The sequence below is a fragment of the Azolla caroliniana genome, unplaced genomic scaffold, assembly GCF_043228905.1.
Source record: "Azolla caroliniana isolate FFs.n. ecotype wild unplaced genomic scaffold, voAzoCaro1.0.p SCAF_1, whole genome shotgun sequence".
In the NCBI taxonomy this organism is placed as follows: Eukaryota; Viridiplantae; Streptophyta; class Polypodiopsida; order Salviniales; family Salviniaceae; genus Azolla; species Azolla caroliniana.
In genome coordinates, this window is record NW_028230436.1 from 29,518,543 (window position 1) to 29,538,361 (window position 19,819).

At 36.0% G+C, this 19,819-nt stretch overlaps 2 protein-coding genes across 3 annotated transcripts; both read left to right on the top strand.

Annotated features, from left to right (window-relative positions):
* Positions 1-2,869: 2,869 nt before the first annotated feature.
* LOC147869540 (uncharacterized) lies at positions 2,870-9,288 on the top strand. The gene is made up of 9 exons (XM_087330610.1): positions 2,870-2,937; positions 3,854-3,900; positions 3,983-4,388; positions 4,478-4,675; positions 5,982-6,254; positions 6,930-7,032; positions 7,158-7,276; positions 7,406-7,597; positions 7,934-9,288. The coding sequence occupies exons 3-9, from the start codon at positions 4,095-4,097 to the stop codon at positions 8,816-8,818; spliced, it is 2,064 nt and encodes a 687-aa protein (XP_087186736.1). The 5' UTR covers positions 2,870-2,937; positions 3,854-3,900; positions 3,983-4,094; the 3' UTR covers positions 8,819-9,288.
* Positions 9,289-14,380: 5,092 nt separating this feature from the next.
* On the top strand, positions 14,381-18,522 carry LOC147869541 (tubulin alpha-6 chain). 2 transcript variants are annotated; one of them, XM_087330622.1, is made up of 5 exons: positions 14,381-14,638; positions 16,375-16,451; positions 16,482-16,619; positions 17,821-17,928; positions 18,234-18,522. In XM_087330622.1, the coding sequence occupies exons 1-5, from the start codon at positions 14,458-14,460 to the stop codon at positions 18,375-18,377; spliced, it is 648 nt and encodes a 215-aa protein (XP_087186748.1). In that variant the 5' UTR covers positions 14,381-14,457; the 3' UTR covers positions 18,378-18,522. The 2 variants fall into 2 exon arrangements, with proteins under 2 accessions (XP_087186748.1, XP_087186743.1); XM_087330617.1 differs by having other exon boundaries at positions 16,375-16,619.
* The last annotated feature ends 1,297 nt before the right edge of the window (positions 18,523-19,819 follow it).

Below are 19,819 nucleotides of genomic sequence, written 5' to 3' on the forward strand. Positions count from 1 at the left end.
GTTCCCTAGTTGGATCTAGCTAGGAAATGTCAACTCCATTTTTATAGAACGAAAATTATAGATGTGGTACAAACCATAATGTTGACCACTTTTGGACTTATAAGAGACATGATTGTAGTCAAGCTATAGTGGACAACTAAATACTCGGGCGTGAAAAATAAGTCGTAAATACTACATCAGTATATGATTTTTCTTTTTTCCAATTATCCTTTAAACCTATGAATTTGTTACAATGGTTGGACACCATTTGTAAATGTATGGGGGAGAATTTGAAGCACTAATCATTGGAAATTCTTATATAGACTTACAAGTTACTTTCAAATCACAACGAGACCTCTAGGCTTTTGTAAGAATTCCACTTCGTGATGTTTATTGTTTAATAAAACATCATTTATTTTTTGGTGTGTATGAAAGGAGAAAAAAATAGCATAGTTTCACATTGTATATAATGCAAGAGAAGTTCAGTGTATCATTATCACAAGATTGAGTGAAAAGACACAAGAGCACACTTCATGAAGTTGTAATTAAGAGAGCACAAGGTGGGAGACATATACAATTAATGGCTTGAGTACTAGGAATTGTGCAAGCTTATGTTGAAAAAGGCAAAGATGTTATGCCTCGTAACTGATTGTTTCAAGATGAAATCAACCATTCCAACTTGGATCCATTTGTGGGGCAATTATGTTAGTAACATATTATAGTCTTGTTTAGATCATATGCCATAACAACAAGATGAAACAAGGAAGAGTAGGAGGAATAAAAAGAGACCAATAGAATATATGTAGGAAAGTAGTTCTCATTATTTATTTCTTAATGAGAACGAGAAATAGGAAATTCTATTGTCCTTTGCATTGCATCGTTTTAGTGAGGAGAGATATACAATATCATTACATAGGGGTGTTGAACTAGCAAAAAGGGCAAAAAGGACAAAAAGGACAATATAATTTCCTATGTCTCGTTCTCATTAAGAAATGAATAACGAGAATTGATGGCATAAACATTTTGGTTTGGGTGGGCCTAAATAAAGAAAATACTAATGTCATCGTAAGTAAAGTTCGACGTTTCTACAAAAAATCATTTCACCTAATGTTTGATGGCAACAAATATGTGCAAAAACAATATAGAGTTCGTGAGTATACAAAAATACAGAGTATTTACTATCACCGACTACCCAACAATAATGGTTTGTTTAGGGTATACTTTTTTTTCGTTGTTTTAGAAGTGCACGAGTATTGGGAGTTCATTTTCATATTCAAGTCTCGATATGCTTTACAACACACGAATCACCTTGATGCATGTGACCTTGTAAAATACACTTCTTGGATACCAGTTGCATGCAGTGTAATGAATGAAGACTTGTATGTGTGGAATCTTTGCCTTTGCAAGTTCTCCCTTTATGTAAATCTAGAGTTCCATCAATATATAAACTAACTTTATACTGAATGCACCTTTTTATATCAAAATGTATGTGCTTCTGTTAAGAACTTGATTGGATGCCATGGTCTATGTTGATGTCACTTTTGTTTCTATACACTTTCAAGGGATTTTGAATAATTGAATTCATCAAAGACATTTTCTAGTGGTAATCAAAACCAACTTTGACTCATGATTGATATCAACATGGTATTATTTGATGCAAAATTGATACATTTATGCATCATGTAATATACTTTCGATGTCCCTATTGATTTAATAAAACGCGTTATTACAAGTTAACAAATCATGACCTTGCCATATCACGAAATATGTAAACATGATGGTGTAGCGATAAAGTGTGCACTTAGAAATCATGACCTTAACTCGTGCACCAAAGTCGTAGAGGGCTTGATCTCATTATATGAAATTTATTTCCATGAAAACAGACCATGGGTTGAAAATTGTAGATTTACTTTACAAGAGTCAATACTAATTATGAAGCACATTCACCCATAAATTTCATTTATCAAGACATGATGTCATCCTCTAGTATTTTTTTTTGTTGCTTATGAAGAGAGCAACATAGTTGTTAGTAGGATCTTAACCGTCTTTTTAAGTGATTCACATGCAATATGGAACTTGTATCAACACTCTATATGCACGATAGTGAATGGGGAATAACAAAAGCGACGTGACAATAAATATTATATGCATACTCATATGGTAGTTGGGGACGAACACAAGATGTTGCGTGGCCTATAACATATTAAGGCATCGATAACTTCGGGAAAATAGACCACACAATTCAATTATGTTCCCAAATTGAGCCATGAATTCGATATAGTTCCAAATGTTGTGTATCGCCAGCCAAAACGCGAAGGGGTGGGTGGTGAAGATTACTAGTCGTACATCTTTGGGTTTGAGACCCAGATTTCTCATCTCTCAATTACTCCGTAGTAATTGCTCCTTGTTTACTAGACGCCACTATGGAATGTGGGGGTATAACCCGTGACCATCTGGTATTCATTGGGCAACCTTACCAATTGAGCTCCGTCCATTCGGGCTCTATATATTTTTTGGTTCTAAATGAGAGGCAGCGTAGACGGACAAAAGCAGTATAGAGTAGAAGACATGACCATTCCATTCCTTTTGTTTTTGTTTTTTCTTTGTGTGTGAAAATAACAAGAGACGAGTTTTATTTGGATGTGAAGACGCTCTTTTTCTAATTTTCTAATTTAAAAAAAGAGAGCAAAATAACCAAGTTAATTAAATTAATTTGTTAAAATTTTATTTATTTATTTTATTCCGCACGCATATGACTGACTGTGTATGTTGCGTCTATCGAAGAAGACGACGAAGCCGAAGAAGAGGTTGCGCCTCCCTCGCTGCGTCAGCGATTAGGGTTTCTCGCAGGCGATTTCTGGCGGGATATAACAGACAGAGAAGAAGAATCAGTTAGGGGAAAGCAAGAAGAAGAAGGAAGAGGAAGAAGTTTGATCGTCTTTCCACCCAGACACTCAGGTGAGTCGTGTTGTGGTCTATCCGCCTATTCGCCTCATGCCATAGTAATCCGCGTATATCATGCATGTTTTAGGACTCGTCATTTTCTTGTAAATCCCTATTGTAGAAATCCGTGACGTATTGCCTACATATACGGTGTAGGAATCATCACTTTTCTATATCATGTTGTAAAATCATCAATTTTCCACATAATGTCGTAGACAATTATTTTCACACATTGTACAGTACAGCTCATCAGAATTTCGTCGTTTTGAAAAACAAAAAGCATCATTTGGCAAATTGTTCACATCAGTGCTATAGAAATCATCAAATTTCACATCATTCTTTGGAAATTATCATTCCTCACATGATTCTTTCTCCATTTATGGATATGGCATAAAGTACATGCCTACGTGTTGGGATGCATTAATATTTGCCTGAGATTTAGTAATCTACATATATCCAGTAGTTGTAGTAGTAATCTACATATATGCCACTTATTGTAGAAAACATCATTTCTCACATGTTTAGTAAGTCAGATAGCTCATAAATATTGTAGAAAACAATGCATACTTGAATTTAGAAAGCAACATTGCCCACTCGATGCTTTCTTCATTCATGGGTATTTCAAAAAGCACATGATGCGCATGTGTTGATTTATTCATTTCCCACATGTTTAGTTGTCCACAATCACACACATTGTAGAAAGCATCATTTCTCATATCAATTTTGTAATAATCCACAAATCTACCACATTTTACAGAAAGTATTATTTTCCACATTATAAAGCAGGTTGAACTATGATTGTTAACATATTTGGCTATTCGATCATCATTTCTCATGGATGAATTGTACATGATTTTGATGTTTTCTTTCGTTACAATGATACTTTCTGTATTGATGAATATCACATAAAGCAGTTTGTTTGTGAACTCAGACCTTTCAGAAGGCTCTTCTTTTGGCTTGTCAATCATAATATCAAAGGTACATGTTTTTGACAATGTATTTATATCTCCCGCATGTTGAGGACATTGAGTTCTACATTGAGGGAGCTGGCATAAAACAGGTTGATCTGGCACTGTGAACTTGCATCCTTGAGAAGTCTATTCTGGTGGATTTGTCGATAATCAACTCTAGACTCTACACACATCCACGGTACATGGTTTTGGTTGCTCATTATGGCCACTGCTACAATGGCTACCGCAGTAGGCGCTGCAGCTCTCCTGTACTATGCGCTCAAGCGCCGTGTTTCTGAGACTGGTTTGGAGGTTGTTTCTGAGGGGCCCTCTGCATCTAGCACGGTCTCGACAAGGGCGCAAGTTAGGTTGGGGCTTGCTCGCCATGCTCCTTCTACGTGGTTTGAAGCCATAGCTACCCTTTCAGAGACATTGAGGTTCACATATTCGGAGACATTGGGGAAATGGCCGATTGCAGATTTGGCTTTCGGTATCAATTTCTTAATGAAGCGCGAGGTGCTTATTTTTATGTATCTCTTATGAGGAATTATGTAATGTTGTCTTGGGATTGTGTAGAGGTTCATGAGGTTTTGATGCTTTTATAGGGACAATCACAAGCTGCGAGTATTTATGTGGGTGAAAGAAGTGAAGAATTGAAAGGTCCCGAGATTCTTTCTGAAATGAAGGAGTTGATCCACTTGATTACTGCATGCATACATTTTTCAAAGAAGCCTTTCCCACAGTTTCTTGAGGCTACAGGATATTCCCAGGAATGTGTTCTTCTGCAAGAGCCTAAAGCAGGGGTATGCTTCTTTTGCCCTTACTAAGCATGAGAGGGCGAAACAAAAATGAAAATTTATATTAACATCTTCAAATGGTCTAAATGACCAACGGGAACAAATAAGCTACATTCATTAGGATGTGATATACATTCATGTAACTTATACCAAGAAACATTAAGAGAAGACATGGTGCATAGGGCAAATTGATTAAATAGATATATTTACTAGTGGGTACCAAGATTTACACGACTATTGTGTGTAGTGAGACATAGCGGGTACCTATTTCTCGTAGACATGTTGGCTTGGCAGCAGATCATGCACATCTATGCTTTGAGGTGAAGGATGGATGCACAAAGGATGTATATGCTAAGTAGAGTGGGCTGGCTGAATACCACTTTACTTGGGAGACCATTAACGTGTATAGATGGGGATTATACGATGGCATGTTTGATTTGGATCCTTTTGCACCTCTAGAGGAACTCATGCAAGGATTGTGAAAGTTACTGCAGAAAGCAGCAACAAATGCCGTTCCCCACTCAATAGTCAATGCCTCTAAATCTGGTAGTCATATGAAATAGTTGGTATGATGAGGAATGTCGTGATACAAGGAGATGCTTTCAACACAAATTAACTCCTGGGATTTGTACACACAAACAAGCAAGAACAACCTTCCGACACTTTGTGAGGAAGAAAACGAGATCATATTTGGCTGAATTTTTGAAGCACATGTGAATTGCTTGTTTATAGGATAAGTAAAAGATCATGGAAAATGTTTTATGAGAGGTAACCTATCACACATAACACAAACACTAGAAACACAGCCAGCAGTTAAAGTTGCATTCAGCAACTAAAACCTGCATGCATAGCCTGCATGTGTGTGGAATTTGGATGTGGTTGAATTTCATGATACACATGCCTCTCAAATATTTTTGCTGCTCTTTATCGAGTAATATTATGATTTTTGAATGCTCTTGTTTGTAAATTTTCTCAAGAAATAAATCCAATATATGAGCAATCCTGCACCAATCTTTGAGGTCATTGACCAAATTTATGATAGTTACCAAATTTATATGCCTTATAACCAGTTCCACTTTGGTAAATAAAATGGTGGATAAGCAAGATTTTCTAGCCTCTTTCTTTCAAAAGAAATCATTTCAATCAGTACATTTACCTTGAAGCATAATAGAATATTTCTGGTGGTATATATGTATGTGTGTATAAATAAGTAAGAGAAGTGGACAGATTTATACTGGAGGTTATAATTTCAAAAAGCAGATAACTTGTTCTTTCTTTTTCATTGGAGACTAACACGGTGCCATTTTCCCAGCTTTTGAAGCCAGCTTTTACAATCTTGGTGGATGATAAGTTGCAATGCATACTCTTATTGATAAGAGGAACACACAGTGTGAAAGACACATTAACTGCTGTAACTGGGGCAGTTGTTCCATTTCACCATACTGTTCTTGATGAAGATGGTGTTAGCAATATTGTTCTTGGTTATGCACATTGTGGGATGGTTGCAGCTGCAAGATGGATGTCCCAGCTTGCAACTCCAGTTCTATTACAAGCACAAAAGGATCATCCACTATATACGCTGAAGGTATGCAGGCAAACAATATGTTTACAGTTTTTCAAGATTCATATATAGGTTTATAGTCTCATCCATTTATCAGGTTTAATAGAGATTACTAAGTACGGATACAATATACTCTTAAAAAAGGTTTTGTAGATAGTGTGATGTATCATGCACTCTGTATTGAGGGTGGTAATGATGTACAGTGCTCTTATGGATTCACTTGCTCAAATAACTATCGTTCTGTCTCATAAGAGGTGGCTGCTTTTTAATTCATTGGCCTTGCCAAATACTACTAAAAGTTGTTATATATATTTTTTCTGGTGGTTATACATTTTTACTAGTCTCCAAGCTTTTTTATTTCTTTGGAATTTAATTACACAAGGATAAAAAAGTCATCATTTTATATCACAGCTCCATAATTATCATGAATAGGTAACAAAAGAAGATTGAAGCATCAGAATTACAATAGTATCCATATACGAGTGAGTCACAAATCAAATCTCAAGGAGTTGAACTTCTCTCATGGATCATAGTTTAGATTAACTTGTATATTTCTCTATACTGATTCTTTTCAAATTGATGTTTGAGCCCAAAATATTATGGCATGTTTGAATATGAGTTGATAAAAGTTCCTTTTTATAATGCCTGTAGACCTTTATAAGAATATAAAACATGAAGTTGTGAAAATGTTGATTGTAGATAGTTGGTCATTCATTGGGGGGTGGAACTGCAGCGTTGCTGACATATATTCTCCGTGAAAAGAGGGATTTCTCTTCAGTTAATTGCATTTGCTTTGCTCCAGGTACAAATTGTCTGTATTTCAGCTGAATGCTGTCTACATGAATTGTCTTGTGTTAGTCATACATGAATTTTCTGTTTCTCATGATCGCATGTAAAAAATATTTGTCCTTGAAATCTGTATTTCAGCTGCATGCATGACATGGGAACTGGCAGAATCAGGCAAGCCTTTCACTACTTCGGTGGTCAATGGACTGGACATTGTGCCAACTTTCTCGGCTGCCTCAATGGATGATCTTCGTGCTGAAGTGAGTTATTTTTGCATGTAAAAAATAAGAGAAGTGTACTCTCCCACCTAGTACTACATATTGATTTCATACCCATGTTTGTTAATCAATCTTAAGGGATTTACCACGCTACAATATTTTGAATAGTAGGTTACTGCATCTGCTTGGATCAATGATCTCCGGGAACAAATTGAAAGAGTGCAGTTTCTGAAAACAGTCATGCGCTCTACATCAGCACTGGGCAGCCGGATCTCATCCATTTCAAGGCCTCTCTATCCTTACCTAGAAGATGCTGCAAAAGTAGGGGTAGCAACATGGAAGCCTGTTTCAAGTGGAACACAGGTTGGTGTTATACCTTTGCAAGATTTATAAGGCGTTGGAGTTGAATATATGAGGAGTTTCAAACAAAAACCGTAGAGTGGCTATTATTCTTTTCCAAGTGGCTATCTTCTAAGCTTTTTGGAGACTTTTGGCTATTTTTTTCCGATGGAGTTTGCATGATTCATGAAAATTTTAAATTCTCTTAAGAATTCATTAAAATCTTTAGGGCTCACTAAATAGTAATTTGCTTCTCTCTTGCACTTGTCACAAGTCCTTGGGATCCCTTGCTTTTATCCTGACATGGAGAACATGGAATATGCTCATAGATTATATATAAAATTTCCTCTTGCTGTACAGGTTGTGATGAGACGTGCTCAGACTGTTGTCAAATCTGTTGTCAAGACACGTCCATCTCTCAAGCTTCCTGGTTGGTCATGTATGGGAGCGCGTCGTCGCACAGTTGCAATATCAAATTCATCCTTAGGTGCTGGAAGTAGTGGACTAGTCGAAAGATCAGAGGACATTAATGTAACTGAGAGCAGGGAACTACTTCATGGATACACAGCTAGTAGTAGTTCAGCTGATGGAGTAGCAATGTACCACGAGGAAGAAGGTCAACCTCAAACTTATGATGGTGATGATGTGTTGCTTCGGGGTTCTCTCGAGAGACAGTTTGATGAAGATGATGGTATTGCTGATGATGAATTAGATTTGAGTGATAGTCACACTGAAAGAAGAGATGATTTGCTCACTGAAGAGTATTTGCTACGACACTTAGAGAATGAACTAAACTGGGAGGATCAGCAAGAAAGAAGTATCACTGATAGGCGGCAAGAGGAGGAGGAGGTGGCAAAGAAATTAACACAAGAGGAAGAGGAGGAAGTGGCAGAAAAGACAGCGAAGGCAGGTAGTAGTTGTATTGTTACTGACACTAAAGCCCAAGGTAGGGAGCTCAATAGGTTTTTTCCACCCGGCCGGATCATTCATATACTACCAGTAATAACTAACAGAGTTGACGAGGACATTATGGCTAACAATGTCGTGAGTACGAGCTCTTCAGTATCAAGTTCTGAAGGAATATTAAGAGGTGGTTCACGTGTGGGCGTGTTCTCGACTGAGCGGGCGCTCTATGGCAAGGTTCGCCTTTCACGCACCATGATCAATGATCACTACATGCCGAACTATCGAAGGATGATGGAAACCTTTGTTAAAGAATGCGAACAAAACAATGTTATTCCTTGATGTGCATAAGTTAATCTGGCACAATAAAGTGGTTACTAGGTTCTAGGTATATATAAATAAAGACTGCAATTCAAAAGGTTCCTAAATTGGAATCTTTGACAAAGACCCTGAACAAAGTATCGGGCTTGATCTGCATAAAGAGAATCAGTTTAGGAGGATTAAAAAAAAGGCTTGTTGTAAGCAGAAAGCAGAGATGCTTTGTTCCTTCTGTACAGATCGTTCTTTACCTATATGGAGCCGTTTGAAGCTCCTATTCATTCTCGTGAACTAAAACAGATGTTGTAGTGTTGACCATGTGCAAAAAAACAAGCACGGGTAGTATAGCTTTGTTTTTCAGGAAATTGAGCCTCATACATAGTTCCATTCTATATTGTGAAAAACAAATGTAAGATGTCTTTCTTAACCCGAATATATATAAGAAAAGCTGCCTCATGTTGAAATAAATGAGGTATTGATATTAAGTCTATGATTATATACTAACCAGGTGATAAAAAACAGTGTTCTTTCTTTTTATTTGTATACAAATCATGTTTCTGATTTCGTGTATTAAATCACTTCGCGGACTGAGTGATTTCTGTCTGTTGGAACTGATTTTAGAAATCTTGTTCTAGTCCTTGTAAACAAGAAAAGCACCATATTCATGGCCATTTTCTTGCTGTCTACTGTGTAACCTCCAGTTTATAGAGAATCTGTACATAGCATATTTTGGAAATGAATAATCAATTGTGAAGATATGTATTTCTTAATAATATGTACAAAACTAGAGTCCACAAAGGCTATATTATATGTACGTGTTTGTACATATATGCAAATTTCAAGCCACATATTATGATCATACACAAACCTTCTTAGGAATTGTATGGCTCTTTATTTATCTATACACCATGGTAACACCCATAGATGAGCCTCAAACCCAAGGGATTATTTATGGGGATCAAGATTTCTTGGCCGCTTGAAAGATTGGGTAGTGTATTCTACAATATATTTGAGGAGCACATGGGGGACCATCTTTTCATTTTCATCCAGGGAGTTGCAATGTCCTCATGCAATTTGGGCTATTAAAATGAAGTTTTTTATGACCATGGACATGTCCTATACAATTAGTTTAGACCTCAATTATGGGGTCACGCTTGGTAAGGGTCATGTATATGCTCATAATACTTTGTATAAATTTCTTGTTATGCCATGTTGGCATTTAGAGTATTAGTGACTCTTGATGTTCAAGATTTTCAATAATGAATGCTACAATTGATAGTGAACGTTGTGACTAAGACTTGTGGTGTATTGGCTATATCCATGTTGTAGGGAACCAAATTTGAATGTAATGGAATGTGAATTGTTGAAGTAAACTCATGAATGTGTTTGTGGACAATATGCATTGTAGATGAGTCTCATTGGATGCATCCAACATTATATCTTGCATCAAAGAGAATGTGAGCGAAGTTCTAAGGAAGCAATATTGGGGATGGTAGACAAGTGGACGGGCTCTAGCATGTGTGGATTGAGTGTAATTTGCCACTTAGACGAGAACAAGGATATAGAATGTGTAAAGTGCGAACCTCCACACCTTTCCCAAGTTTTTGGATGCAAAAAAAGTCTCATTTGTGGAGGAATCTATCAAGGCATAAGTTTGAGCTCTTTAGTAGCCTCTAATTCCTTCTCTTTTTTCTTACTTGTTTATTGGCATGTTATCTATACTCAATAAGTTTCTAATGCTTGTCTAATCTTCTTTTTTCTAAATTAATTTTGTTTCCTTCTCCGTCACGTATATTGTATTTTTTTCTCCATTCACTCCAAACACTTTCATGAGCTTTTTACTTGTCTCACATATCCCTCTTGATTTTTCATTACTACATCATTGAGAGAAGAACCCCCATGTAGACATATTTAATCAAGTAATCTTATAAATGACAATCCATCCACAATGAATCACTCGTTGAACTCTACATGATGATCATATGTTTTGGAAATATCAAGCCATCATTCTTAAACTAGGTGATCAAGGCCTTTCCTTTTTGGGTGCGAGGAAGGCTAACTAAAATGGCCAGATTTATTGCTACGAAAACCATGGTAACAACTCCGATGGATATCGCGAGTGATTGAGATCCAAAGTTTACTTGTGACTTCTGGACACAAGTCTTTAAGAAGTTAGAAACTACATTGAGCATGAGCTCCACGAATCATCCTCAATCCGATGGACAGATAGAACGAGTAAATCAAATTATTGAGGACATGCTTCGAGCATACGTTGGTACAAAACCAACAAAATGGGAACGTTATCTCCCAATTTTGGAGTTTGCTTATAACAACTCCAAGCATACATCGACGGGATATAGTCCTTTTATGTTGATGTATGGTTTTTAGCCACGAGCCCCGATTGATGTTAATATACATCACGATGAGTTGCGAAGTACGCAAAAATTTCTTCGGGATATGCAAGATATGTTGCATATTGCATGAGATAATATAAAAATAGCTCAAGATAGAGCACGTTTCTATGCCGATCATGATATGCAACCTCGTGTATTCAACCCTAGACAGAAGGTATTTTTACGTGTACCTCACAATTCTAAGACATTGTCTAAGGGTAAGTGCGCTAAGTTAGCCCCACGGTTTTGTGGACCTTTTACAGTCCTCAAATGCATTGGGTCATCAGCCTATCGTCTCGCTCTTCCCGATGGTGTTGAAATTCATCTAGTTTTTCACGTGAGTCGTCTGAAAGAACTTCTAGGGTCTGGCGACAATACAGTTACAACCGAAACTCTGGTTCCTTCTGAAGAATTATCTTCTAAACCACATGTACCAAAAAGAATTCTCGATGTTAAAACAAAAAAATTACGTACTAAAGAAATCCGAGAATTTAAAATAAAATGGATGGATAAATCACTAAAAGATACCACATGGGAATGCGAAAATACTCTCAGAACTAACTTCCCTAACTTTCCATTGCAAGAGTGCAATGTTTTAAAGAGGGGGAGTATGTTACGGGCATGACCATAAAATATCCCGTGGTGAGAATTTACCGTAGTATTCTATACACGTGGATAAGTGTGCGGCTTAAACGAGAGTGTAAAGAAGGGGAGGATTACTTTTAATCCTCGGGATTGAGACAACCCATTAGGCCAAGTGTGAACTTGCCTAGAGGCCTTGGGTATCGGTATAAATAAGAGGCCTAACTACCCTCATTTCATCATCTTATGATTACGTCGAGACTCTGTTTCGTGGTGGTTCAATTCTTGTAGCGAGCGCGCGAGCACAAGGTACGATTAAACACCACGACGGTGGTATGGGACGCCGATCGAGGCTCGAGTTCATCTTGATCCTTTCGCTTGGGGGTGGTCGGACTAATTTATAGGTTAGGAAGAAGAAAAAGACAAGATAGTGAATGGGAAACTCAAGTAGAACAACCATCACATTGATCACTTATCATATTTTTTACCCAATCTTGCTAATATTTTTTTTAAAGAGTTGTTGTTCATGCCTTGTATATCCATGCTAATAGCAACCTCAGGGACAATTACCTTCTCCTACAATTTTACTAAAAGGAGAACTTGATGTGATTGAGTGGAACAAAGTTATAGTCACTCTTACCAATGATCGGTCTACCATTATGCCACATTCACTTTAGTTTGATGTAATACAATAGTGTGAAATTATAGGTTTTGATCTCCTTTAAGAGTGCATGTTAGCTTTCATTGGATGAACATGCTATCACACTAGCATACATGGGCCAAGGAACTAACAATTTCCATAATGTTTGACCTCCTCAATGGATAATAACATGTCAAATGGGCATTCCATTACATGGCTCAAGCCCATTGTTTCCATTAGTAAGCATCCACGGAAGGTTATGAAATATTGCAAATGAAATTGCTCACATAGAGGTTAACATTGGGTTTGAATACCACTTCTAAATTTGGCGAATCAATGGCCATATTATAAATGAGATAACGTGTACGCCTTACCTGCTTGAATTAACAATGAACAAATAAGGCATTTGAATTTATGCCTCATAAGTTTTGTCCAGACGATGAGAATGGCAAAGATGCTTGCAAATTTGTCACCTCGAGAAATAAAAAGCAAGAGATTGGAAAATTACAAAAAGACCAAGATGTGCATCAAATTATTTTTATAGATATGAGCATATCACCCTTCCCTATATGACTCCTTTTCCCAAAGCTACTTAAGAGATCAAAAAAGTTGGATAGGTTAACCTCATGTAGCTCTAGTTACTTGTACCTAACTAACCTAGAACCTAACTCCATGGGACCGGGATAAAGTCCACTTTATTGTTGGTGAGAAGTAAAGTCGGTGTCAATTTATTCCTAAGCCTAGTACAAATATTAAAGAACGAATTAAGCAAACTCTAGCCATAATACCAATTTCCAAAATGCAGATAAACAAGGTTAAACTGAATGGCTCTTAATCCCTTAATATGGAAAAGGTTGAGAGAGTATGACAACAAGCACAATCAACGGTATTAATAGATCCCTTACAAGTTACAATCGACCCAAAAGGCTTCGTGGTTTACTTTTCTTAGCAAGTAGGTTAAAGAAGTGATCATTGCTTAGAAGTTAGGTAGGTCCAAAGGCTTAAATCCCAACTCCAACTTATAACAAAACCCTTTTTATAGTATTTACAGTTAGTGTCCTCGGGCCTTTTCACAAGAGCTACCTCACCTCTCGATTCTCTCGTCCTTGCCTTAATTCCTTCAGTGACGCTTGTCCCAACATTACGCGTTCTCCTTTATCGGGCGACTAACGTCTAGGCATATGAGAAATGGTTAATACGGTTATAAACGATAGAGGGGGGCAGACATGTTCCGCGAACTTGCTCCCAGGGCAAAAAAAAACAGAAAGGTTGACTAATGAAGAGACCGCTAATTTGGATCCTCTCTCTCTTTCTCTCTTTGGTAAAAAGCACATAATTATACCAATTGTATGTAAAATCCACTTAGTTACAACACTTCTTAGTCTCCTCTACCTATCATATGTGCCTATGTAAGGAGAGGAACGTCTTGTAATGCCATTAAAAAAACTTGAATATGCATTTGAGGAAACAATCACCACATACTCTAACATCCAAAAAATTCCACATGAGAATTCCTTTCAGCTTCTTTATACATATAGGCTTTCACACCATTTCTATTAGCAAACATAAAAGCATTACGCATATTCCAATTGTGTTGTAGACCCCAATAATGTAAAAATTGGAACAATATCTCCATCTCATCATTTGAACCATATTGAGAAAAAACCCATTGTTGAGGTCTCTCTCTCTCTCTCTCTCTAATTATTTGTTAGACTACTGGGTTCGAAACCCGAATTTCTCATTTCTCTTATCATTGATAAGAGAAATGAGAAATTCGGGTTTCGAACCCAAGACCTAGAGCTAGTAGTCTTAAACACATATATAAACACATACATACATATATCCTCTTAATTCTCTGTCTCTCTCTGTCTCTCTCTGTTTGTCTTGTGTCTGTGTGTCTCTACATGTAGCTATAGCCTATAGGTATGACTATATATGTAGGTGTAGGTCATTAGTTCAATCCTCGTTCCCTTCCTTTCCTTTGGGTGTGGTGTGTTTGGAATGTGAGAGAACCAAAGCAAAGAAAAAACCACAACACAAAAAAAACGATGATGACAGTGAGACTCAGCGACCCTCTTCTCCTTCTGCAAACAAAACCCGTCTCTTCTTCTTCTTTCCACTCCTTCCGTCCTCTCAATATTGCTCCTCAGCTTTGCAGATGGAGTAGAAGGAGGAGGAGGAAGACTAGGGTCTTCATCTTCATGCAGAAAGATTCATCACAGAAACCAGGTCTCTCTCTCTCTCTCTCTCTCTCGTTGTCGAATCTACATCTTCCCATTTTTAGCCTATGATTTTCTCCTGTGTTTCTTTCCAATATGTGTGTGTAGGTATATATCTACACGAACATCTATGTATACATACATGCTCATATACATACACGCATGCATACACATGTACGGACATGCACACATATTTGTGTATTACGAGTGAGAGAAGTTATATTTTGTTTTTCTGGACAATTGCATGCTTCCAAAATATGATATTAAGCAATTGACGTGTGAGAGAATTTGCTAAATTTTCTTGTACAAATGCAAGATATCAATTTGGGTTGTTGATGATTGTGAAAATTTATATCTTTTTATTATGTATACAATTGAAGATTTTAGAATTGAATTTGAAAGTGAGAGAGTTCATGTTATGTACACATTTCATAATTTCAATCATGGTATTAAGTAGTCAATGATTGTGAGTTTAGGTTTTGTTTCTTTTATACACTTGAAATCAGACTTTCAGTACATTTTGCTGTGAGAATTAAATAGCTGAGGAGTGAAACCGCTCATATCTGGTTTTATTGTATAATCACATGTTGGCAATTTTGATTTAAGTAGCTGATCAGTTAAAGAGATTATCTTGCACAAGCAGACAATTTCTGTTTGGGTTTTAGGTGGGATAATTCATATTATTTAATCAAGGAGATGGAATTACATCTTATTTTCTTCGAGAGTATGTATATTTCCAATTCAGATTTTAAGTATTTGGTCTGCGAGAGACTTTATATACTTCTTGTGCAATTGTACACGAACCAATTTCGGTAGTAGACTGTTGATGAGAGAGAGTTTATTTGGCAATTCCGATTTTGGTCTTAAGCAGTTGATGAGGTGAGATTATGAATCTCTTTTTCTTGTACCATGTTAAATTCCAACTACATTTTCAGTAGTCCACAAGAGAGTATTTATTATCATGTTTTCATATACAGCTACATACTTTTAAATTGTTTACGTACTATGCATAATTTGGGTATTAAATAGTTGATGAGCGAGAGAATTTTTTTTTATTGCATACTTCTAATTGACCTTTCATGTAATCAGTTTGAGAATATTATGTTGTTTTCGTGTACAATGGTGCACTTCCAATTTCAGTATTAAGTTGTTAATTAGTGTGAGCTCATATCTTGTTTTCGTGTACAAATTTATACCGCATGGTTAACCAGTGAGTTTATACTGTGTAATTAGTTAATCAGTGAGATTGGAAGAATTGCATGTACCAGTTTGGATTTTCAGTACGCGATAAGTAAGAGAGTATATACCTTGTTTCACAATTGTTTACTCTGAATTTATTGTTCATGAGTGGGAGTATATATAATATTTTCTTGTAGAATTATATACTTCCAATGAGTCATTAACTAGTTGATCATGGAGAACATTCATATATCCTTTCCATGTACAATTGTATATGTTTAATTTGGTTATTCAGTGGCTGTTGAGTTTATATCTTATAGCTATAATATACCTTAGTTTCGTACATTTCTCAGACTGTAGATACAAAGAAATCTGATTGGCTTTGCATACAGTCTGGTCTAAAGACACAAAATGAGAGCTTGTATCGTATTTTTCTTGTACTATTGCATAGTTCCAATTGATGTATTGAGAAATTGATCAGATAGAGAATCTATATTCTTCATTTTGTGCGGTTACATGCTTTAGATTAAGCATCGATTAATTATCTCCGTGTCTGCTTATTTATAGGCGAAGAACCCCCTGAGACTCTTTTCATGAGAGAATTGAAGCGTAGGGGGCTATCTTCAACTGGAAATAATGATAAGGAAAATCAGAAGCTTGAGGATAATGATAAAGAAAATCAGAAGCTTGAGGATGAATCCCGAGTGAGAGCTACAGCTTCTCTGCCAAAAGAAACATTTGGTCCATTTGATGAGACAGTGCAAGTAGATCAAAGAAAACAATCGATGGCATTAAACAGTGAAGGTCTTGAGGTGAATCTATAGTTCATTGCTTGTAAATCTCATTAGTTATGATAAGTATGTTACTTTGAGAGGGAGAATTAATTATCAGTGAATTTTATTGGTAGAAAAGAGAGGAACTTATTCAAATATATGCTTTTCATATTAAGTACAATTGTTCTTATGTGAGCTTGAAAGTGCTAAAATGATTCATCCCTATAAATGTCATTAAACTCCAGTAATCTAATGAAATATTGGGCGGCAATTCATACATGTGCGACATGCTTTGAAGTTAATTCGTTTTTCTAAGGTTTGAACTTTGGTGGAACAAAGTTCAAAAAGCCAATTCACTCTGTAATGAAACATTAACTTCATACTAGACTGTTGAGAGGCAAGAGCTATCTGGTGTTTGACAACGCTGGTGCTTGTATTTCAATGAAATTTTTTGGGGAGGGCATACTGATATTATAAGATTTACTAGGAGCCATTCCATTGGGTTTCATCCATCGTATACTGCATTTCATAGCATCTTGTTGTCCATAAAGTGCAAACTGTACTATTAGACTATAACTTTGGTGATCATTATAATGTTTATTGCCAAATGATATTATTTCAATTATATAGTCATTCTTTTGCTATCTATGTGTTTGGATGGATATCCTTTAATTGTTTGGGAGTTCTCAGGACACTGGGGCATGTGGTACTGTTGAATATCCCAAACAAGGCCATCCGTGTTTAGTTATATCTTGATGATTATTCCTTTCAATTACAATCATAAGCATACCAAACAATTTGAACTGATGAATGTGTTTTCCAACGATGAATGTATGTATCATTGATTCTTTTGTAAACATTACAGTGTAATGTTGAATCCTAACAAGGCATACTGCAATGTTAAGACTCTTGTTACTTTGAGTTTTGCAGCTCATTGTAAAAATAGTTTCGTTTCACATTAACACAGACATTGATGCTCATAGAGATTTCTGGATATGTTAAAAGGGTGGAGATGCACATCTCACTTAAAAGATGTAATCTCTTGTTTGGTCTTATAGGCCATTTTGCCCTCTTAAAAGATGTTAATATATCTTTCTTTCTTTCTTTGAATGCTTGGTAATATTGGGTTTATCATTCCAGAAATATGATGATAAGGAAAGTAAAGAGTTCCTCTTTTGACACAGCTGGGAGAAAGATGTGGTCGCACTTTTTGTTTAAGTAATTTGCATGTTTTTTGTAGGGTTTGATTCCAAGAGCTCAGGCACTAATCTCCCTTGGTGGGACTTTCTTCTTATCTTTTGGGCCTCTCATCCTCGCAAGCGTTACCATCTTTGTAGTTTTATACTTGGTAAGTAATTAAATGCACCTGTTTATTTTCCTGCTTCCTTGTAAATGATATTTCTCATTTATAATCCAAATGCATTTTTCTTTTTATTTATTTATTTAATTCTTTCACTTAATGAAGAGAATGTAAGTAATCCATATTCTCTGGTTTTCTATTATAAATATGTTGTTCTGTCATATAAATGAGATCGTATCAGTTTCCTATTTTCCTCGGTGATGATGTAATGGAAACATATGAATGAGAATTTTATTTACTCTATCTTCTTGGTGGTGATGTAATGGAAATCCATTTCTCGACTCAATTTGCAGTATTATGGGCCGATTTTCATACACACGGGATCAGGTGTGGAGCAAAGGCAGCCGATGAAATATGTTGATCCATACGAGTTGTTGGAAAAGGAACAAATACCATCTGAGATTGGTCCATCATTTGTACCATTCAATTCAAGATAACCAAATGTTTGCTAACTATATTATTGTTGATATTATTGAAACACTTCATTCTGTTGTAAAACCAAGGTATTTATATACATATACACTTATTTGCCTCATTTTCATTGACCATTACTTGTTTAATTTTTAATAAAATGTTTGTTCAGTCGCAATGTATATTAAATAATGATAGGACAAGTGTATTTATTTATCATCAAACAGTACAAGATGTGTGTCATCAAGTTGTATCTATTTACTTCATACTTCATGTCGAGTTTTGATTTAGGCACCATATCCAAAGTAGTTCTTGTATCCTTCATTCTCTGTTAATTTTCATTGCTCATTGCTCAATGCTCATGTGATTGTTTAGGGGGCAAAAGTACGACTATTTGTTAATTTTGGAGCTAATGTGTGAACTTCTATAGGATAACAACATGAATGCTAATATTTGTGTGAGGTTGATATTAGAAACTTCACTACATCTTATGAGAATATATAATTATACTTGTTTAGGTGGTCTCTCAACCAAACAATGGATGATGATGAAGTCAATTTTAAAGCAACATCATGATTATATGTAACTTGTTTTAAGGTCATTAAGGCCAAATCAGGGTTGGAATAATCAGTTGCTTTGTGGAGATATGACAAGCTCTTCAATTGTAAAACATTGAGTACATGACGAATCAAGCTCTTCAATGACTGCTTTGTAGTGCATTTTTTAAGCAAGTATTACCTGGCTTGTTTCAAAATTTCTCATTACTGTAATATTATTACTTTTGAAATGACTGTTCTAATTTGCAGCTCAATTTCAAATTCTCACACTTTTGCCCCACATGCTAAAGAGAGTTTTTATTGGCGTGTACTGTTACCTTATCCAATAGTGCAATGTAACCATGTCTAAGGTATTTGTGGTTGCGTGTAACAACCTAGGTGTTGCATCTAATGTTTACAAAGTTATATTCATCTCAAGTTTGCTGCTTTTTATTATTCCATCCTTTCTTTTTCTCCATAGTGGGTGTTATATGGCTTATTATCTTTGCAAATTCTACATCACAACATTGGATTTCTTGTCACATATAACAAATGCATAAAGTATTTCAGAATGTAAACCTTTGCCACAATAATCTTATCCCACTTTGGATGTTTTGAAAGGCTTCTTGTTTGTCTTTAAGAGATTATGAACATGTAATTCCAATCCTTCTATATAGATGCATATTGTACTCAATGCATACGCTATGATGGTCTAGCATCCCATTATTTGCATTCACATTTACCCACATTTCCCATTAGTTAAGATTCATACCTTATTTGGTAATAGTAAATGGAACAATATTACCATGCATAAACTTAATCACTATGAGCACTTTCTATAATTTGCTATATTTTTTTATCTGTTCCATCTAAATCTAAATTGCTAAACGAATTCAATACTGAAAGGTGAATTTGGTCGAGAGAAAGGGGAA